The sequence below is a fragment of the Parambassis ranga genome, chromosome 17, assembly GCF_900634625.1.
Source record: "Parambassis ranga chromosome 17, fParRan2.1, whole genome shotgun sequence".
Classification (NCBI taxonomy): domain Eukaryota; kingdom Metazoa; phylum Chordata; class Actinopteri; family Ambassidae; genus Parambassis; species Parambassis ranga.
Genome location: NC_041037.1, coordinates 6,696,395 through 6,719,243, shown reverse-complemented (window position 1 = coordinate 6,719,243; position 22,849 = coordinate 6,696,395). Strand labels below are relative to the sequence as shown.

At 44.2% G+C, this 22,849-nt stretch overlaps 1 protein-coding gene across 5 annotated transcripts in view; it reads left to right on the top strand.

The window, feature by feature from the left end:
• Positions 1 to 22,849, top strand: part of LOC114450098 (zinc finger protein 521-like) — an 83,839-nt gene that overhangs the window by 7,302 nt on the left and 53,688 nt on the right. For 3 of the 5 annotated variants that reach the window (XM_028428019.1, XM_028428016.1, XM_028428018.1), the window contains 2 exons: positions 112 to 168; positions 6,935 to 7,135. Coding sequence is in view for 3 of the 5 variants with exons in the window: in XM_028428016.1 (XP_028283817.1) it covers positions 112 to 168; positions 6,935 to 7,135 (258 nt within the window). In the remaining 2 variants the exon portion in view is untranslated. The remainder of the gene's footprint in view (positions 1 to 111; positions 169 to 6,934; positions 7,136 to 22,849) is intronic. The other 2 variants (XM_028428022.1, XM_028428017.1) reach the window with 1 other exon arrangement.

Sequence of the window (22,849 nt, the reverse complement as noted above, 5' to 3'; positions counted from 1 at the left end):
ATAGAAAACCCTCAATAGTAAATATTAAAAAAAAAGAAATTTCAACAACTTGTTTTTTCTCTGTTAACTGTTTCTTTCCCTTCTATTTCTCCCCCTTCTTTTTTCTGGCAGTAGAAGACAATGTGACAGAGGACCAGCACAGTCCCGGGCAGACTGCCATTCCAAGCGGTAATGCTCCATTTCATATTTCATCATTTTCGGCTGGAAAGTGGATCATGCATCTTTCGGTGTGTGTGTGTGTGTGCACGCCTGTCTGTAAAAATCTTTGCTGGGACCTGAGTGATATGTCGAATTTTCTGTTTGTGAGGTTCCTATACTGTAAACTGCATGTATGTCTAAAAGAGAAAGGGCAGTGCAGTGGAGCTCTTTTTTCTTTTGTTTGTGTGTTGTGTGTGTTTGTGTGCATGCATGCAGGTGTGCTTATAGCTGCCCTTGTGTTTCTGTGTGTTCTTGCTGGATTTTTTTTCTTTGTTTCCCAGCCCTTCTGTATGATGTAGAATAGAGCTACGCAGATGAATGTGTCCTGTCTCCCCGCGTGCCATTCACAGTGGCCCTCCAGGAACAGAGCGGTAATTCAGGTCAGGCTAGCAGAAAGCCCCCTATGAATGAAGCCTGCTCCTGATGCACCACACTGTATATTTTCATTTCATTTGTCTCTGGTAAAGGTTAAGTCTCAGGCGTGGTTATTTTAAACCCGATATGGATGGTTTTGCCCAGCAGGCTGGGGACCCTGGATACTCCTAGGCTGCCACATTAGTCCAGCATTTACCCATAGCTTTTCTGAGTGCACAGGACCCGCATGTAACACTACATTAAATCCTAGGTTTCTTCAGCTGCATTTTTTTATGTTTGAGATGTCTGCAAACACATGTTTTTAGACAGAAGCAGGTCAGTGCCTCTAATATCTAGCATTTCTGACTGACTCCTTACTCTAGATCAAAAACTTTGTTTTTACATTTTCTTGAGGCAAAAAGCGGTGAAGATATCTTCATTTACAAATCCTTTACAAATCCTTAACTAATTTACTTAACCACAGCTCTGTAGAAACACATTAACGTGTATTGATAAGTATTGGTGTGTGGTTCTGCAGAAAAGGAAACTGCCTCCTTAGCCCCCTCTAACCCCCAGCTCAGGGGATGAAGGACTGGGCATGAGAGGCAGACTTGCCTCTGAGACCTCCTGTCATCCAGAGCCAAAGCAGAGCTAATGAGTGTGCCTGATTACAACGACCCCCTCAGACACACGAATCTCCCCTCTCCCCGTCCTCCTCCACCACCTCTATCTCCAGAGTGAGGGGAGACAGCCGCCACATGATCGATGTCTGCCTGTGGAGAAATCAGGAGGGCGCACAAATTAATTTCTCACTTTCCTCATTTGACTTCGTCTGACTGATTTATTTTTTAACCCCCTCTCAGGATGCAGCTCGGCGAATGGTCAATGAGAAGAGAGTTGTTTGTGGCAGTAAACTTTTTAAGATGCACTGGATTTCTCTCGCCAGTTTATCACATCCAACTTTTAGAATGTTTCACCTCCACTTTCTTTGCTCCTTGTCGTAACAGCAGCAATTCACCTCCACAGTTAAACCACTGCCCAAACACTGTTGTCAAACTGAAAAGCGACAGGAAATCTCACCTGATTTTTCATGCATTTGCCACTTTGATGGACAGGGCCACAATAGCCATTAGACTTCTGACAAGCTAAGGGCTTAATCAGACATAGTGTCAAGATCTGCCTCATAAGTAGACCCCCAGTTGTGCTCTTCAGTGACTCTGCAAGCATTCTGCAGGCCCTGCATCCTGTTTCTCATTCATGTTTGATATGTAGGAGAGGCAGAGGAGAAATGCTAACAAAAGAGGCCCTCTAAAAGATAGACAGTATTATGCATAGTATAGAGGGGCAGGAACAGTGTGATATCTGAGATTTAATGAGGCAGTGTGCTTTTTTACCCAGAGAGTCTGGAGCAGGCTTAAGATCTGCAGCTTGGCTTTACCACTGTGCTGCCTGTGTGTAATTATAACCACATGCTCGCTGCTTTTTCTTCTCTTTTATATATACATCCCTTTTCTTTTTCTTTCCTTCTTTGCTCTCGGCTATGTCAGATTGAGGCTGTTTTTTGTGTGTCAGCTCTGTCAAAGAGGAGTGGACTGAGGCAAATAGAGGAGTTACAGAGATCTGAAGGGGTGGCTAGGTGCTGTAGTGTAGAGTAGTGGTGCGGTATCTGAGACTCTGAGGCTCTGGCTGAGGTTGAGGCTGCCCACAGATCAATGTACTGCAGGGCTCACTACAGCAGGAAGAGGAAAGGACTCTTTCACTCCACCACTTCAGAAAATCATATTCTCTATTATTCATTTCCTTTGATGTTTTACTGCACTAATGGCATAGCAAGGCGCTCCGTTCAATATTATCACTCCCTGTGAGCGAGTGAGTAAGACAGACCGAGAGAAAGAACATTTGGTATGTTCAAATGTTGTTTCTCAATCAGCTGCTTTGATTTCCATTCTTTGTGTGCTCAGATTTTAATGGCGGATGATGCCGTCTGTATACCTGTGACTATATGTGCTGCTTCCTTCATGTAGTACTCGCTGTGTTGTCTTCATTGTTTGTTCTTGTTCCTCCTGTAATTGTTTGGCACCTTTTTTCTCTCAATATCTACGCTAGTGTTATCTTTATCTCAGCATGCATCATAAAATTTTCATAAATACGTGGCATGTTTATTTGTAATATATAACAAGGTGGGAAAACATTTTCTGTCAGCGTGTCACTTTAAGCTGAGCGCTTCAAATGAAATGGATTCTGACAAACACCTCTGCTAATCTGCTTTCAAATTCCAGGTGATTCAAAATATCTAACGGTAATTAGTCCCAAATATGAATGAAGAGGGCTTGAAATGGATTGGTTGCATACACCGACCACATGAACAGACAATCCTGCCCCCCCCCCCCCCCCCCCCCCCCCGCCCTACCATGTAAATTCTTGATGATCGTTAACAATCTGGCAAGTGTCAAGCTCACAGCCTCGTCGTCGGATCATGACATTCTTTAATGATGGGGGATCAGTGGATGTGACGGTTTAAGTGGAGAGCCCCAAATCCCATCCACACAGAGGAGGATACACTTGGAGGCACATGTGGCATTAGAATGTAGTGTGACCTATATATGGTGGGTGCTCGGCAAAAGTTTTAGATTTTTAAATAATGAGGTGCCGGCAAGCGTGTGAAGGTTATTCAATCTTAATGTCCTCCTATTTCTGACAGCCTCCCTCACTCTGATAAAGGAGCGTGCTCACCTTTGATCAGGCCCGCCGACACGTGTCGACAGAAGCTGCTCGCTGGTTAAAATAAATTCTTAATTCGAAACTTGGGGGTGGGTGGTTATAGGGTGGGTTGCCAGGGAGGGGGCATCATAAAGATCAGGATCTCTGGAAAGTGATGGGGAAATGAGGATATGGGTGCACTGGTAATGATGTTTTTCAACACCAAGTACTTTCATTGCACAAAGAAAGCTCCATCAGGCTAAACCCAGGCCGAGCCCCACATGGTGCATGGTGTGTGTGAGTTCATAGTTTTTGTGCTCAGTATGTTGTGGCTGAATTTAAAGTGATGCTGACATCTATTACATGTTGCATTTCAAATTTTGCTTGGTAACTTCTCAATATTTTATTCAGTCTTTTAGTGTATAGAATCTCTGGTGAGGTTAAAGGCAGAGCTCATGGCAAGACTTTTAAAATTCTATTAATTTCAGGCTTTTGTACAGTGGCTTAGAGAGCTCGGTGCCCTGCTGTTCAAAAAGGCATGAAAATTTAAAAAAACAACTTGACATCATATGTTCTGTAAATACTTACAACACAAGCAGAGACAGAAATGTTCAGCAGGTAGTGCGGATGACAATTAAAATGTTTCTAGGGACACCAAAAAGTGTGAGTCTGGCAGATTAATTGAATTGGCATAAGCAAACATTTCCAATGCTACCGGCAAACTTTAGTAACATGTCCTAGCCAGGTCCGTCACTTTCTAAGGGGCCCTGAAAAATGTTGTTGTTTGTTTGTTGTTGTTTGCACTATTTAAAGACTTTTTCTTTCTTGTCTTTTCGTGTTGCACTGAACTGTCACAGTCATTGCACTTGTACTTATTTTCTTGCTTCATATTATTTTCCTCTACTGTGTCTTCATGCTCTTCCTGTATCTCCCTGTGGTCAGTGTCTTCACCTGTCTCAGTGTGTGGGCCACACAGTGGGGGATGAGCTAGGGACCAGGGGTCCCTGGTGGGGCTAATGGAGCAAAGAAAAGAATATCAATTAAAAGGTTATAAATATTTAAGAGCAAAAATATTCAATAATATAAGGGTGAGAGGGTCCAGGAGACTCTTCTGTTGTCTGTCTTATTGGTACAGTATTAACATGCCTGTAATACTATAAAGATTTAAAATTTAGCCCTAGAAATCGTCCTGTAAGGTCTTCATTATATCCCCCATGAATAATTTCTTATTCACAGCTATGATCATCGTACTCTAAGCTGCCCTTATCAGAGTATGGATCAGCGGTCAATGTAGCATCTTGTTTCTATACCGACATTGTCAGGCTGATTATTGAATCAACAGGGGCGTTAAACACAGTGAAATATTCTCAATATGTTGCACATCTTCCCCCAATATTCCACATGTGATTGTCAGTCCATTCCAAGCATGCTGGTATTGATCTGCTGTCCAGCCTGTAGAGAGTGGTAGAAGAGGATGTCCTGATCTGATGGATTACTGTATGAGACCCACAGGCACAGGAACCTCAGTATTGATGTGGCTCTTTAATCCCAGGGTTGGACGTGACCTTGCTGTGTCACCCCCCCCCACCCCCTACCCCGACATCCACCCACCCACCCACACACACCTCATCCTTCCTTTCCAAACCATCCACCTCAAACATGTAGCAGTTTACACTTCCAGTGCTGCATCACAGTGGTGCACCGGAGGTCACTCAGCTCACTGGAGCACACTGACCCAGCGTGGATTTGCTGGTAGTTGCATGCATGAATCCCTGAAATTCCTTTTGTCATTGATGTAGCTCTGTTACTAAGAATTAATATGAAATATGAATCACATACAGATACATTCTGCACAAAAAATTGCAATTTTATTTGAGATAAAACTGTTTAAATGTAGCCATCAGTTGTTTTCCTTGACGGGACCAAGCAGTAATATTAGAGAAATTAATGATTCATGAAGGCCTTTGGAAAAAAAAATCAAAGTCTTAACCTCCTCCACAGACACACTGTAAAAAAAAGGCATGAAGTGTTCGTATTTCAGTGCATATTGTGAATTCTGTGTCTGTGTGTATGGATGAATCATAAGTCTATATTGTGTGACTTTTGGCCTCAGTCAGAAGTGTTTCCCCCAGAGCAAGAAAGGCCTGCATCTGTGAGGATTGGGTTGGGATTTTCATTTTCTTGAAACACCTTCTGTTCTGTTCTGCATGGTCCCACCGGGGACCACAGTGCTGATATTTTTAGAGGGCATGTTCCGAGAGCCTCAGTCGCCAAGAGGGAAGGACAATGGAGGGTGTGATGTTACATCAATACTTGGCGCAAGTGGGGGAAAGGAAAAATCCTGGGTGGCCTTGATGAGTTTTGGAACGCCTTTCCTCAAGGAATTTCACAGTTTTAAGAGCACCCTACAGAAGGAGGACTTAAAATGGCTGCCTGAGTTGTATACACCTTATATGTGTACACCCGCACCTGCACGCATCGGTGCCACACACTCCTTGTCCTCAGGCTCTGTTAACTCTGTGCTAGGCAAAAAAAAAAGAAAACAGGCTCTCTCCTAACGTTCCCCACTGGAGTTTCCAGACAAGCTGAGGAACACTTGCATCAGTGGGGCTTAAAATGGCTGCCAGTGGAGTATAAAGGCTCTTCTCCCCCACAAAGCCTAACCAGGGTGACATGATTGTTTGATTGCAAGTATGGCTTTTTAATCAGTCTTATTGTTAAGTGTAATGGTCACAGCAGGGGAGAAAGAGGCTGCAGGCCATCATGCTGCCTATTTATAAGATGCTGTTCCAAGCTGCATTGGCTTTATGCTTCTGAAAGAAGATAGGAGTGCAAGGCTTGATTTGCTGTCAGTGTTTTTTAGCATCACACGGAGAACTTAACATTAGACTAGTCATTTTTAAGATGGTTGCTAGTCGTGGTTCAGGGTAGTCAGTTGGCCACCCCTGGCACTGCTGCAGCACAAAGCCAACAAGAGACAAAACTGCAGATGGATTGAAGAATATTGATGTGCGCGACCCGCGGCTGCCTGCGAGCAAGGCTGAATAATTTAAGGAAGTGTGTCGTGACGACAGCCTAACACACACACACACACACACACACACAACAATCTCAGTTTTTTTGTGTGTGTCCTCCTGTTCTACACTCCATACATCCGCAGTCCTGGTGTAGATGTCTGGATACCATGGCAAAGTCTGTCTCCTCTTGATAGATGCTGACTGATGCAATTCAGCACTCGCTGGCAGAATTTCATATGTCTGTGGTCCAGCCAAAACTGCAATCCAGGATTTATTAACTACACATATTCCCATCAGTCTAGTTTCATATACTGAAGTTTTGCTTGGGTGAAGCAGGGCAAACACAACGTAAAACCATTTCTAATAACAGAGGTGTGTGTATGTTTGTCTGTGTGTGTTAGATTTGTGTGTGTATGAGCACTGTGCCACCACCTCTGCCTGTATATCTCTCACCCTCACCTGCCCAACAGTTCTGTTATGGCATGAGTGGTTGAGTTACAGAGGCCCAAATTGAACCTGCATTTTTATTACAGCTTTTATTATTGTTTTTATTAAATCCAGAGTCTAGAAATCCATTTTATTGTCACCCAGAGAAAGCTGTAGTTCCTCACTGTGCGGGTCACCCTTCTGACTATGTGGTGCTGTCATTTCCTGTGGCTTGGCAGATCCAGAGTGCGCCCTCGAGAGGGCGGCGGAGGATGGTGAGACCGGGCGTCTGAGGAAGAGGCTGCTCTCTCCAGAGGAAGGAGAGGAGGGAGAGGAGGAGGACGAGGAGCCTGCACTGCACAGCTGCGACAGCTGCCGGCAGGTGTTCGAGTCGCTGAGCGATCTCACCGAACACAAGATTAATCAATGCCAGCTGACAGGTAAACAACGTTCAGCCCACCGAGCCTCCCCTCCACTCTGCCACTCAGCTCTTCTCCCACTCCCACTCTCGCTCTGTGCCTTCACCAGAGAATATGCCACACTATGTGTGTTAGTACACTGCACCAAGGGGAACCCAACACCACACTACCAGTTTCCCTGGTAGATATCCAACCACACAGGCCTCACACACACAGAGCATTATTTATATGTGCCGTGCATCAATATCTACAGGCATGACACACAAATTGGCCTCCATGTGTCCTTATATAAAGATGTGTATTTATAGTATGAGCTTTGTGTCCTTGCCTCTTTTAGTGTAACATTTTATACACCACTACACTAATTCTAGCATTTCACTAACAGTGTGTGTGTGTGTGTGTTGGTAACATGCAGCTAGTAGGTCCCACAGTAACAAGACCACCAACTGAAAACAGATCCTTGCTCCAGGAAAGTCCCTCTAGCTGGTCCCAGTGCTAGCTAGCTGTAGTAGTAATACCTATTGGGACTGAAAGAGAAGGATGCCATTGGCAGACTGTGTCATTGACCTGTTGATGGATGAATAGGACTATAAATACCCTGACAAGGTGGCAGACAGAACTAATGATGTGAACTGAAGGTTTCCATGTGCTTCTCCTGGACTTGCTGTCCTCCTTTACATGTCCTGATGGGCCCGCATTGAGAAACACCAGCTGACACACATTTGCCAGTGTTTGAGCACAGGCCTCATCTCTTCCTATATTGAGAAACAGAAACATGAACAAACATGTAATGATTCTGTTTCTGATGCAGCACAAAATACACCAAATGAGATGGATTCATGAGAACTCCTAGTTTAGCCTGTTTACATTCAAGCACAATTTGATTTCATATTTCGCAAACCCACAATCAGCAAACCACAAATTATAGGTTACATATCCCACGAGTTTTACAAAGATTTTCCATTAACTGTAAGACAAGTTTTGTGTTTCTGTGTGTGTTTCTGTGAGTGTGTGCAGCTCCCTTTGCTGTTAATTTACATGCATGTTCAGTGCAGGAGCACATTGGTGTGCGCAGGTGCACTTGTTTACATGTTTGTGTACTCCGGGTTGTGTATGTGGGTTGAAATATCGAAAAAAGGTGACACTCGGTCGAGTAAAGGTGTGAAAATCAATGCACTGTGCACTTTTACATTACTGTCATCCAACAAAGGCATTCATTGGTTTGAAGAAAACTAAGTGCAGGACCTTCTGTCACCCTTTTTTTCAATGGCACACCCAATTCCATCAAGTGTGGGCAGATAAACTAAAAAAACAATAGCACAAAGAGCAGAATGGTATTAAAACTGACTTTTAACTGTACCTATTGTGTAACGATCAAGAAATAGTAATATTTATTAATAAGTTGTGTGTGACCACCACTGACGCAGACATATTCTTTCTATAATTAAGCTTGTCTTTTATAAATGTCAATCTTACGGACAAATAACTCTTAATTGCTCAATGATGAAAAAAAACACAGTTTGGATAAGAGCCCCTGTGGAAACCAAACAAAAGAATCTAATTGCCATTAGGGTATTGTGATTGTGCAGAAACACTCTATTAGTATTCAAACACAGTGGGAGAAAAGAAACTTCTAGATGGCATACTAAGTACTTTGAATGTGTGTGTGTGTGTGCGTGTTTGTGTATTCTCTGAAATATGGGAGGAGATTTCCTATGTGGCATTATGTAGACATCCATGACCAATTAATCTGCCTTACATCAAGTCTCTACTCACAGATGGATCCTTTATTAGAAGCGTTTTCTAATCAACCACCAGCACCTGCTAAACTCTCCATTTTTTACAATTTCAAATGTTTTATTTTTGGTAAACAAATTGCGGAGCTTGACTGGAACCAATCCACATATGGAGATTTGCTTGCTGACAGAACTGAGCTCTTTTCCTCCCAGCCAACAGCTCATAAGCTTATACAGTGTATTACCAGAACCAGACATGCCCGTACAGTAAACACCCACTACCTCATGTGTTTTGTTTTGTTTTGTTTTTTTTGTCTGGGATTCATTATACTTTCTATGTTCTGTCATGACAGCAGAGACACAAAGCAGACTAAATAAAGTCTAAACAGATTCTGACTGCATGTCGACCACGCCCGATGGACAGAGAGAAAGAGAAAGATGTTACATGTCACCGCGATCAATGGCGGCCATTGTCTTCCCCCTGTCTGGCAGAGGTATAACACCTTTCCATGCACTTAAGCCGTGACCACTGCAGTGCGCTAAGGGAGCGCATGGGTATGGATTGCCTCGTGTCCCCGATGCGATCGGTGCTATTGATCGCACTAATGCTGGACTGCAGAGGAAGGCGAGAGCCTGAGAAAGGGAGAAGGGGAGAAGGAGGGAGTGAGAGAAAAGAAGAGGGAGAGAGAGAGAGAAAGTGCTGCAGGAATGCATCCCTGGGGAGCCCGTCTTGGGCTGGGGCAGGGCTTCAGGAATGCTCCCCAGGAGATCCCAGTGAAGGCTAGGGCAGGGCTGGAAGAATGCTCCTCTAGAGAGTTGAGAGTGGAGGCTGGCTGGGGCAGGGCTAGAAGAATGTTCCCCTAGAGCACCCCTTTAACTCTGGGGCAGAAGTGGAGGGGCTCTATGGGGGGAGAAAGCGCTCCTCCGTCCCCCCTCCGGCTCCAGGATGGCTGCGGATCAGGTTTCCGTGTGGGGATCAGCATCCTGCCGACAGGGCTTTAGGCTGCCCTGGGGAGGAGACAGGAGGCTTGAGGCATAGCTATTCCATGGGCCTTTCCACAAACACTTCACAAATGCTTTGTCTCACTATCTTGCTGTCAGACTGTATTGTCTGTACGGCCTTGTATTGTTACCGATCCTTCATGGAGAAAGAGAAACAGTGCCTGTAGTTTGACTTTTGCTCTCAGTTGGCACAGGACACGCTCATCTGCTAGATATGAGATTACAGTGGTAGGGAAAGAAACATGCCTTCGGTCTTACTTGCCACCATGCTCCTCATCTCATTTCCGGTTGTGTTTGCTAGCTAGCCCACACTGTAAATAAAAATAACACCTCCAGCTCAGACTTTAATTCAGAAGATTGCATTTTCACACAGCCTTTCACTGTCAATTCTTCAATTTTAAGTCTCTGAAGGTATTTGAATAGCCTAGTGCACACATGGGCTGTCAGCCTGGTGGCCATTCTTTCATTACGGGTCCAGCTCCCTTGAGCAACACCTTTTCTTGTGTCCTTCACTAGAGGAGGGGCATGACTGCTCCCCCCAGAGAGATCTGTGCCCTGCTATTTTAACCCTCTGTGAGATGACCTTTTTAATAAGTGTCTTTCTCTGTTTTCCTGCCGGCCACTGTGCGAGCAAACAGAGCATGTCTTCTGCTTCCCTCAGATAAAGGAATCAATCAGAGAGGGTGCAACAGAGAAAGAGAGAGAGATAACTGGGCCATATATGGATTTATATTATGTAGATTTCCCCTTTCTCCATCCCCGTAGACTGTGCAAAATGCACTCAGCTTCAATAAAATACATTTCAGATTTATGAGAAAAATACAAATGAAATACTAATACTGAGTGAAAAACAATAACATCTCCCCACAATACAGACGACGCGTATATGATAAAGATAGTTTAAACAAATTTCTAATATGAAGTCTGTGACAGAAAGCCAGACAAATGTTTTAAACTCGCTGATGTATGTTTTCTCCCGTCTCGTCCACGTGTTTGTTTGAATTCATTTACATCCAGTCTTTGGGTCACCAGCATGGAAACATTCAGTAATACCCTCAACTATGAACAGGCTCCTGGCAGTCCATGTTTTGTACTAACTGTTTCCAACAGGCTCCTATTGGTTGTAATGTTTTTTTTCCAACTAACTTTGTGTATTGATCCAACAGCTGCTTTGTGGCTGCCAAGAAGAATGTGCCAAACTGCAAAGACTTTATTTGCTTCAAAAGGGCTCACATAAGAGGAAAGCGACATGAGCAAGACCTGATTAGCCGAACTCTGAGCCACTGCTGTTCATCAGAAATTCTGCTGTGTTTTTGCCGGGGTGTCTTGCGACATCCTGGTACAAAGAGCAGCACACTGATTACAAGGCTTTGAAAGGAGGAGAGGCGGTCAGGGGAGAATAGCTACTTCTGGCACAACGCAGCCACTGAAAAGAGACCTCATGCTAGAGTGAGCTCTTACAATTGGGCCCGAGTCTTTTCCTGTGTATGTGTTTGTGTGGGGCGCATGTTCTATGTGAGTGTCTGTGGGAGAAGGAAAAATAGTTAAGGAGAGAAAGAAAGGTAGCATTAAAGTAAAGGTTTGACTCAGTGGCATAGCATCCCTGTGCGTTTCCTCTTTGTGCAACAGTGCCAGTAACGTTAACAGGAGTGTCATTAGGAATTCAAAGCATATGCCCTCGTGAGGACGCCCTCGTTCTTTCTCCCCTGTGCTTCACACCGCACACATTATGCACTGTATAAAGTATTTATTGGTCTTTGTCAGACGAGGGCTGCATTTTCTGCAAGAAAACAATCAAAATAAGAATAGAGGAGGTTGCGTTTTACGCTTGTGTGTTTAAAGCATAGATGACAATGGCCATTACTGCAACTCTATTTTGCTCATTTCCTCATCTTCACATCCACCCCCCCCTTCTGTCTCTCACGTGTTTGCTTGTTCAATCAGTCATCCGCTTAGGCATGCAAACACACACACATATCAACAAGCACGTGCACACATGCTCCGTCTCTGCACCTGCGTGCTTGCACTTTGCATTTTAGACGACACATAATTCATCGCCCAAGAGGCTAAACACATGCTGTGACTTCATTCAGTTGACCTCTTTCTTAAGTAGGTAGCCACAAAAGCAGTGATGACATGTGGACAAAACAGAGATAATCTCATGTACCGAGTGAAAACACTGCATCAACAGCACTGTTGTTTACTTAACCCTTTACTATCTAGCATCTCCCCTTTGACACCACTGAATTCAGTCATGTGACAATGACCAGCCCGTGGTGCGGTTGTCTCGGTTTCTCTTACACTCTTCATCTCTCCCTGGCCCTGGCTCTGCCTGCTCTTTGTTCACTCTCTTCCTCAGCCTGCAAGTCTTTTCTAGCGGCACAAGCAAAAGAATGGCACATTAAATCTTAATAGGACTGCGTCTGGCCGTGTTGAATTGCAGAGCGTGTTAAGCCGGCGCTTTCCTCCCCCTTGGCACACGCTCGTGGAAGTGGAAAACAATTGAATAAAAGAAACCGCTCACTCCCTCTGTAACACAAGTGACTCTGCTGAAGCTATGAGATTGAACTGACTCCACCTCACAAATGGCTTAAGCCCTTACTGAGAAACTGTAACATAAATGGTATTAGTGTTTTTCAAGATGTATACGTGGAAGGTACACAGAGGATTTACCTGGCCACACACAGTGAAGCTGTAACAATGTTGTCTTTTTTGGAAAACGCTACCAGAAAACTGGATATTCTACAAAATAGTAAATAGTGTTTTGGCAAATAAGATCAAGAAAGAGGGGCCAAACTAGTCAGAGAGACAAAAGGTGATGAGACGAGGGCATGGAAGAAAAAGGAAAAGTTTAGAGGGAAATGGGTAGAAAAAGACAAAGAAATAGAGAGAGACATAGTCAAGGTAGGGGACAGCCAATCTCAGCAGCAGCAGCAGCTATGTGAGTCCAGGCCTGCTTTGTAAGGCAGTCAGAGGTGGTAATTAGCCGGTGATGAGTTGACTGGTTGTGTGTCCAGTGCTCGGCACTGCTGGGTGGGGCTGTGGGAGGTAGATAAGGCCAGCAGTGGGCTTATCTCTGAGAAGGACAGGCACCAGGCCTGCCAGGCAAATCCACCCACAGACCAGCCGCATTTTATTAACAACATCATTAATGCCAGACAGGTTATGTGCGGTGGCTCGGAAGAGAGACAGGAAAAAGTAAAAAACAAATAAAGTCTCAATTCCTGCTTGGCCGGCCAGTCTAAAGTACATAGGCACTGGTTGACGTGTTTTGAAAGCAAGGAGCTTGTGGAGATGTTTACCAGGTAGGCAGCCAACGGAAGGGCACGGAGCGCGAGCTTGGATCTTACCTCTGGGTTTTGCTCGCTCTCCTCTGGGTCCCCAGAATTCAAATGATTTTCTTTTTTCTCTTTCAAACGTGGGACTGCTCACCAGAATAATGATGAAGCAGATACACAGAAACATAACTAGGCACAGAGAAAAGGCTAAAAGATATATTTTAAAAACTTCACGGACATTTGGCTTTGTGAAACAGTGTGGATATTTGCTCTTTCTTCCCCAGTAGCTCGTTCAGGTGTGCAAGGTTTTAGGTTTTTTCATTTTTATTAATGATTTTTCTACAGAAATCTAAATTCCTGTGATCAGGTGTGTGGTATGTGGCAAATGAGCATGCTCTTCACTTGGTTTGTAATTAACACTTTGTATTAGCATATGAATTTCTAAAGTGGTATGTTTTTTTAATGTATCAGCAGTCAACTCTGAGTAACGAAGGTGTGAGACAAAGAGAAGTCACACCTACAAGAAACATGTACAGGCTTTTTGAATAATGTTCGTCAATACTCCCTAATGAAAAGGTCATAGGTTTTTTGCCTGTGTGGAAATGTACTGCACATTGATCCCCATAGGGCTTTTTCCTTAGATGGCTTTTGCCAAACTCACCAGTAATGGGAGGAAAGGAAGGAGGGAGATGGAGGGCGGTGGAAAGAGTGACCAGTCCGACAGGTTTATGTCTCCCTGCAGGCTGAGCTCCGTGGAGCGGGCCCACAGGAAGGAGCAGAGCCAGCTGTGACGGCATCCTGCTAGCCACTGTGGTTTAGGAGCTTTGGGGCTACACTATCGCCAACTCAATATTTCCCTCTCTCTCTCCCTCTTTTTGCCCCTCCCAGGGGTTGTTTTTGTTGGCCAGGGGGTTCGTGTTTGGGTGGGGGCTGCTACGGGGCTCTGCGGAACAGCCACTCCTAGACTTCAGGATATGGGGAGCTAAGCTAAGCCACCCACAAGGACAGGGATTCTCAAATATCATGTGAAGTAACACATTTGTTCCTTAGTGCTAATTGCCATTTTCAGACTGGAAGGTTGGTTCATAAATTTAGTTTTATGGGCAGGATGGGTGTCGTTTAAGGTCTCCAAGGCCACCAGCTGGACTGTGCTTTGTGCTTTACCGTGTGTCGGTGCAGAACGTAATGGTTTGACAGTAAAGCCACGCTGTCAGGTAATACAGAGATGTCCTCATAATGTTAAGAGCAGTGGACAGTGGATGGGGTCTAACACCACTGGGAATGTAAAGGTCATCTAATCTATTCCGCCTCCAACCTGTCTGACTGATCAATCATACTGGAGGAGCCGATCGATTTGATCAGAGAGTCTCTCCTAAGAGATGGCCTCCCAATGAGTGGCTGGGATTCTGCGAAAGGCTGCTGAGTGTGCCAGCTTGGTTCATGTCTCCGCGATAAACCGAGACATTAAAATCCCTGATTAAATAGTAGCTCACCACCTGTGGCAGCCATTCTCTAAATAAGCCACTGATTTAAGATGGGAAAGAACATCTACAGTTACTATCAGCTCATCCTGTTATCAGGCTCATTCTATATGCGCTGCATGTACGCTAAAATCAGATCAACAAAAATCCTCCAAGACTGACTGACAGTCAGGAGAGATTGGGCCGCAGTAAACAGAGTGGTAATCTTTATATTAGGACATTATGTGCCCCCAGTCAAAGCATGATGCATCTTTCTCATCATGAACTTGGTTTGTAGAACATACCCCACAAACAAAGTCAACAGACAAAACCATCTTGTGATTGGATTTTAATCCAATTGCATTATTATTCAGGCCTCCCATTGGCCATTCATTACTCTCACATGGAGCCTGTGTGGGTTGTTATCACCCAATCAGGCTCGAGACTGTATTCTGGAGAGCATGCTTTCGTTTGCATCCTTTAAACCCTGTGAGCCCTCCCTCTCTCTGGGCCCGCCAACGGAATACCTAATTCCAAAGTAAACTGATTGCTCTCTCCAACAAGATTACGCTGTGATGATGTTAGCCAAATGAGACCGCTATTCAGATGCAACCGGGGCAGGCAAGGATGCTTACCGCAAGATGACTGATCAGCATGTTAAGAGAAACAAGGTTGGTAAAGGGGCAAAAAAAAAAGAAAACGAGGGATAGAAATCGAAAGTGTGAGAGAGATGTGTGTGTGCGTGCGTGGGGGTAAGCAGAAATGTAATTTGCTTCTCACCTCAGGCGACTGGGCTCTGAGGCCAGTAAATATGCAAACAAGCTGAGCCTGGCCATCAATATGAAGACCCTAGATGATTACTAATCTCCACCGCAGAAGTAGATTGAGGTCTGTTCAGCACTGCCATGCAACATGAGGGGAGTCCAAACTACATCTCCATGCTGGCCCTCAACATTATGCGCAATTCAGAGTTATGGGTATAGTTGACCTTCATTTTGTGAAGTAATATGATATTTATGAGGCATACAAATCAGCACTAGAGCAGCAACGAAAATATAGGTGTCTAAAAACTGTGTTAGAGGGATCATGTTGTGAAACTAATGGCGTAACTTCTCTGTAACTTTGAACCTTCTTCTCACCTCGCCCTAGTCTTTTCATCATGAAGAGAGCGCCTTGTCTGATATGAGCTCTTGGACGTGCGGCACAGTAGTTTACCAGCCCATTGTCATTCCCCATCCGTAATCCAGGATAAAAAAACCTATGGGACTCAGACCAGTCTTGAGTCATTAGGTGTGTGCGTGGCTTACCCAGACAGCCAGATAAACCAGATGCCTCGGGATGGCCAGGGGTCATCTCACTCTGTGAGAACACATTGTTGATGTCCTTGTTTCTCTTTACCTCTTCTTTGCTCGCGTTCCTTCTCTCTCGCCCCCTTCTTCTTCATCATGCCTTCTCTTGCTTGCTTTCTTTTTCTCTCTCCCTTGATTGCTCTGCACAGTCATCACAAACACAGAGGTCTGCGTTGGAGCTTAGCAGTCGAAGAACCTGTCAGCTAAAGGGAAGGAGGAAAGACAGACAGGGGAGATGTCTGTGGCCCTAGGTTGAATGCCTGAGGGTGTACTACGTGTGGAGGATAGTTAGTGCAGAAGGACACACTGCAGTCTGCAGGTGAATCCTCTCATTTTTGGAGACTTAATGCATTTGAATCATCACCTCTAGGGGAAAGTGTTATGACTTTCTGTTACAGAAAGAACCTTGATATAAAATGCAGCAAAAGTTGTCTGTGTGTGTTTTCTCTAAATACAGCGGGAGGGCCATGTAAGAAGAATATATATTCCAAGAGTGTCTTTCCAGTCCTAAACATAATTGACTATTCCTTGTATTTTAGAGTGTGTTTCCAGCATTGAGCTTTACCCTCTGCAGTGAGAGCACAAGGCTTGAGGATGTTTACCTGGCATGGTGCCTGTTGTAGCTGCCCTCCTGTTGAGGAAAAGCAGGTCAGGCTATAGCTTTGTGTTTGTTTGTTTGTTTGTTTGTACATGTGAGGGCTTTTTTCAGTGCGTGTTAGATTGTGAATGTATGTGTGTGTGTGTGTGAAGATGAGAAGTGAGAGCTCATTACGATAGAAAGGGAGATGTATCTATAATGTAGGCATTTTCTTTCCAGGAGTGGTATATAACTGGACTCTCAATTTAACCGAACCATCCATCTGCTCAGCCATCAATCTTCCAGCTTTCTATTCCTCTGTTCATTTACTCATCTGTCCATTTATCCATCCTCACCCATGGCCATAGGGCCATGTCTCTTTGTGGCCCTGATAATCTGGACCAATTTCCTCTGCAATTTATTTCCTAGCCAACCACCCACCTGGTCAAGCAGCATCAGGCTTCTCAAGGTAGAGCCACTCATCCCAGCAAGCCCCTACCCACCAATCATTTCCTGCTTTTTTCCTCCTCAAAGCCTCAGATCTTTTGTCTTGTGTGTTTTGAAGTTTGGAGTAATAGAGCAACCTTTTCCTCCTCATCTTTACAATCATCCCTGACACCACTAGTCATCCGTTGTTTACCTCTAATGTCCCAACCCGTCTCCATCTTTGTTTTCTACTATCATCTTCCATTTCCATCCATCACTCTCTCCCTCTGCTGCCTCCCCTCTTTCTTTCTCCCTCCCTCCATCCTGTCATGGCTCCTCAGTATTCTGCTGCTGTCTTGTGTGGAGTGATTTTGCCCAGACACGTCTGGCTCTGGGTAAAGTGCAGTCCCCAGAGAGCGTGCTCCGCAGCCCCCAGGTCGCCAGCACCATGAATACATTATGATCCCCATTTCCATCCTGTTGCCACGGCAGCACTTTTTGAGCCGCAGGGCGATTAAGACGTGTGCTGTCGATACCCTGATAGGAGCAGAAGTTGGATCTGGAAGCTGGCCTTTGATCAGATTTCATCTTCCTGCCTGCCATTGGTGGCTATACTACAGAAGACAAAGGAGAGGTCTTTTTTATTGGTTTGACAAGCTCACCTGCTGCACATAAGCATACCATGCATCCATCCTCAAGCTGCTTTTTTTCTCACCTTCTCTGCTTTATCTCATCTTTCCTGCCTGAAACCATTTCCCTCCCTTATTCTCATTTCCGTTGCTCCTCCCCATCACCGCAGTTCAGCTAAGGCAGCATTATACGCAGCTTCTCTCTCACTGCTCTATGATATTCCTCTATCCTCACAAAGGAAGCAACTCCCTTACCTTTTATTGTTTCCTTTTTTTCTTTGGGGGATGATGTATAAAACATGGTGCCTCAGGTAGAGGATGTTGGGTAGGAAGCCATGTCCCCCTAAATGGCCAGCCGTGTGCATGCGCCTAACACTTCACTGAGCAATCTGTCAACATGTCAGCAACACATGTTTTGTAAAAAGCCTCTGGTGGGAGCCAGGGGAAAAAAGGCACTCCTGCCAGACCAGAGAGGAAATGCTTTTTTCTCCTCGATGCAGTGGATTTTCTATTGCTGGTGCTCAGTCCCACGGGCCCCCCACCACCACCCTCTCCTCCCCCACACATACACCCGTTGTCTGCACTTCAGAAATTTGAACTGGGGACCCTCGAGGGGCTTTACTGGGAGGGTGGGGGAAGGCTGGGAGGGAGGGGCTCCCTCTTTTTCAGAGCGTATGAAATTGTGAAGGTATATTGTGGCAGGTCCCCAAGCGGTCTTTTCTAATACCTGAGTTTCTGGCGAAGCTGGAAATTACCAGCGGCTCCCCCGAGGGACGGCTTTATCCACACCAGGAAGGGGAGCAGAACTCAGTGGGGAGGTTACTTAATGCATGGCTGAAATAAAAGAATTTCTGAGAGACAGAGGCTGAAAAGCTAGCTTTTTTCTTCTTCTTCTTCAACCCCCCTCCCTTACACCCGTCCCCTCTCCCTCTCTCTTTTCCTCCCCAGTAGTATAGTTTACTACTCTCTGCCTTCTCTTGAAGGGTTCTAGTTTAATAAACTTTCAGAGGATCCTGCTGGTGCAGACAGCTAGACAAATACCCTTGTGTGTTCTCTTTTGTCGGAGATACAGCTTTTTGTTATGTTCTTGCAAATTTGATTTCTCCCTCTGTCTTTCGTTTTCTCCGCCGCTCTCTGTCTCTCTCCCTTTCTGCATTTGTCTTCATCTCCCCTGTCCTCCTCTTGCTTTCTGTCTCCCTCTTTGATTCACTCACACACGCAGACACACACAGACACAGACTCATACGCACACACACAGTCAAACTCTGTCTCTTGTGGTTGAGTTTATTGTTTGGTCTGTCTCTTCGTTCTCCCCCTCTGTGCTCCCTTTTGTTTTCTGTATGTTTTGTTGTATTGTGCACAGAGGCTGAGATGCAGATAGAATGCAGACAGTTTGCCCTAGGTGAAGAGTGTGCACAAGCACCCTTGATATCTATTTAACAAAACACATCCATCTATTTGCACATGACCCAATATATGAAACCCCAAAAATATACCTTAAATATCTTTTATGAGCTTTAGGAGTAGCCTAAAGCTCATAAAAGATATTTAAGGTGTATTTTTCCTCTCTTTTTGTATGTTATGTTCTTCTTCTCAATGTATGTCAGGCTTTCTTTGTTAATCAGTACCTGTATCTGATTTCTACGGATCATTAAGTTGTTCATAACCTTAAAAACAAACTCATCTCATCCATGTATGAAATGCTTCTTCTCTCTGCTCCTTCTGTCTTCCTCCCCCTCTACTGTTTGTAAATAATTCAACCTTTTCCCTGTAACAAGTGCTGGCCTTAATAGGGAGCAGTACCTGTAGTTGGGATAAACAAGGCAGCCGGCCTCACCAGTGAAACAGAGGGATTTGGGCTTCATGAGGGCAGAGGAATAAGTCGTTTCCTTCTGAAAGGCAGAGTAGACTGGCTGACATTAATTAAACCCTATAGGATAAAGGTTATCTGAGGCCTAGCAAGGCAGAGACTGTGCATGCGGGATGTTATGTCTCCCGAATCCTAATCAAGACTTCCTATTCAAGCGACATGTGTGGGTCCTGGCATGTATAATATCTGTGGTACAATTGTAGTATTATTTTCCATAACTGCGAGTGTCTGGGAGCTATTGGAGCATAAAAATGACTATATTTCCTCCAGTAGAAGAAGATATTTGACCTTTCAGTTGCAAACAGATAATCTAAGCAAACAGTTCTCAAAATACTGTGAAGAAGCTGCCACCTTAAGCTGCACATTTCAGTGTTCAGCACATTCCTAAAAATAGAGGCCGAGGCAATTTTCTAGAGAGTTCCATGTTTGGAAAAACATACTGTTGCCCACTACGCTTTGAGGCGGAAGATGTGCCTCTTCACCAAAGATTCTCCCATGGTGCACCTGTAACTGAGTCACCTGACCCAAGATTCAGCATGGCACTCAGGTGCCAAGACTCATGTTTTACAAATTACCCAAGAGGACTTGCGCCACCTCTGCGCCCATATTTTCTCCCTGCTGTATGCATAGTGCGTGGGATTATTTTCCCCAACTCTTCCCTCAGACAATGAACAGTCACAGACATGGCAGTCACCTCACTAACCCAAGAATGCGAAGGAAAATACAAACTAGACCTTAATTTGTTGCATTGAATTGACACTTAGCTGATGCTGCAGCCTACACAAGTGGCCTACGCTGTTGTGAGCATGTGTGTCTGCCTTACGGCGTTGTTAGTTTGCTTCATATACATCACTCAGTGGTTACTGAAAGCGAGTGTGTGTCTTTTCCTAAATCTGACCCAGTAGTTTTTCAGCAGTGACTGAAAATATGAAAAAACACCTGCATAAAATGAAAGTATATAGCAAGTGATATTGAATGTTTTTGAATACTCTACTGGACTTTTTCTGGCTTTTGTACCTGTTGGTAGGCTAATAGAAAACAACAGGCCAACAAGGCCTATAGGCATTTTAAAATTTGATGATGTGGCTAGCACAGGTGTAGTTGCTCGTTGCATGTCAGACGCACCTGACAATTTAAAAATCTCTCTCTCCTCCTGACTCGTCAATTTATTTGCATGCAAATTTTAATTAAAGGTCACCTTTTTTGTCCTTATTATGTTGATGTTTAAAATAGCGAAGTTAGCCACAAGATAAGTGACACAGGTTTTATTACCATCCCATTGTATTATGCCATTTCTATATAAGTGAGCGCTACCATGACACCACTGTAGCTCCTCTACGCTAACAGTAAAATAGTTCTTTCATTCAGCGATAACGGCAGATGTCCTCTCATCTACAGCGGCCTCTTGAAAAGTAATTAGCTGATATGGATGTTGCTGTCAGTGATAACTGATAATGGGGGACTGTTACATTCAGTCTACTGAATGATGATCCTTGGAATGAGTTCATTACAGTAGGCAAAGCAACATGTAAGAAAGAAAACTCATATTCTAACACAAGGATGCCATAAAATGGCAAATTTTCAAAAAATAAAGATTTAATCATCTTTTTATGACAGGTTATTTATATGTGATTTTTTTTCTTTTTTTTTACTTTTAATGCAGAAATCAATTGTAAAGTGAGCTTCTGAGATCTTTCTTAGTTTTTTTTTTGTATTGAATGGATGATAATTCATAAGGGGTGGTTTTGTTTCGCAGTCATACCAAGTTCCTCTCCTGAGAGAGACATAAATAGCCTCCCAGGTGGTGGCGTGTAACTAAGTAAATGGTTACTAAGCCAAGAAGTGCTGGGCCTATGTAAATATAGTGAGAAAGTATTTGTTGAGGTGTTGGAGTGAGAGGGAGTGTATTCAAGGGTAAGATGAACCTCAATAATCTCTTTTAGGGATTTTTCTACAGTGACCCTGAAAGTTTTCCACTAAGTACGTCAGCATGCAAACTTTCAGCAAAAAAACAATCCAGGGGAAAAGTTTTTCTTTTTTTTCAGTTGATAAATAGATAAACAGGAATAAATCAATGTGAAGTGATGGATGAATAAGTAAAATGCCCTGTAGTCATTTGTCTGGTTAGATTCAGGCCTCATTTTCCATCCCTGTTCTGCAAATGAACTGTATGGGCAGCAGAGAAACCGCTTTATTCTGTGAGGTGTGTGCATGTTTGCTTGTCAGTGTGTGTGTGTGTGTGTGTCTCTCTCTCTCTTTGTTTATTATACTTTTAGTATTAAGATAGGATGATGAGCTGCCTGGATACCAGGAGAAAACAATAGAAGAGGAAACAAAGCAAACCCCTAAATCTGTCTGCCATTTGCGCTCACATACTGTACACACATGTCATGAGTATTCTGGCACAGTTACTGGGCCAGAGAAGTGCTGGTCTGGGGCCTGGCCCATTCTCTAGAGACACCCCTCCACCACCACCACCCTTGTCTCCTCCCTCTCCACCCCCTTCCCCCTTCCTGTGCAGTCTGTGGACACAGTCTGAAGCGACAAGGTTGCACAACAGCTTTCTAAACCTTCGCTTTATAAACAGGATCTTAAAAACACACAGTCTGCCATTAGAAATCTGTTTTAAGAGGAGAAAATAATTAGAAGGACTGTGATAATTGTGTCAAGGGGGAAATAGATCAGACGAATTATGGGAAGAACCAGAAAATCTTGCCATGGCTTTGTTACTTTGCTGTTGATTCATTTCGACATTGATCCACCCTTCCATCTGTCATCCTTTTCCTGTGCTTCCTTCTTCAACTCTCCATTACTTTCTCCCTTTTCTTGGATTCGAGAGTGGAGGAGCCTTCTGGCTTTAACAGAGAGGGGATGAAGATGTTTATTCATCTGGAGGGTATTAGAGCCATGATTAAGGAGGGGAGGGAGTAGTAAGGCTGATGCGACGTCTGCATTGCTCGTTCACGGGCCGCCTGCGGGATTCTGGCCAACACGCCAGGAAAACAAGAAATGAAGAAGAATGAAAAAACTTAGTAGTGAAATTCGATTCTCCCGGGAAAGGACAGAAGTTTAAATTTTAGCTGTCTCGCTGTCTCACTCGCTCTCTCATTCTCACTCCCGCTCCCTGTCCTCACAGCTAAGCTAATTATTAATGAATGCGGTTTCTGTTGAACCTTGGAGAGGTGTCAGCGCTGCAGTCACTGAGGGTTAAGAAATCTTGACATTTAAGACAGGGATGCATGAAAATACATCGTCTTGCTTGAGTTGATGCTTGTTTTTCTTCCCCTCCCGCTCTCCTTTCCACGATGCATGTTTTCTTCTCCCTCCTGGGCTGTCTGCAGTTGTTTTACCACTGACAAGCTGGACTGGTATTGAGGAGATATCAAATAAAGCCACAGTGTATTAATC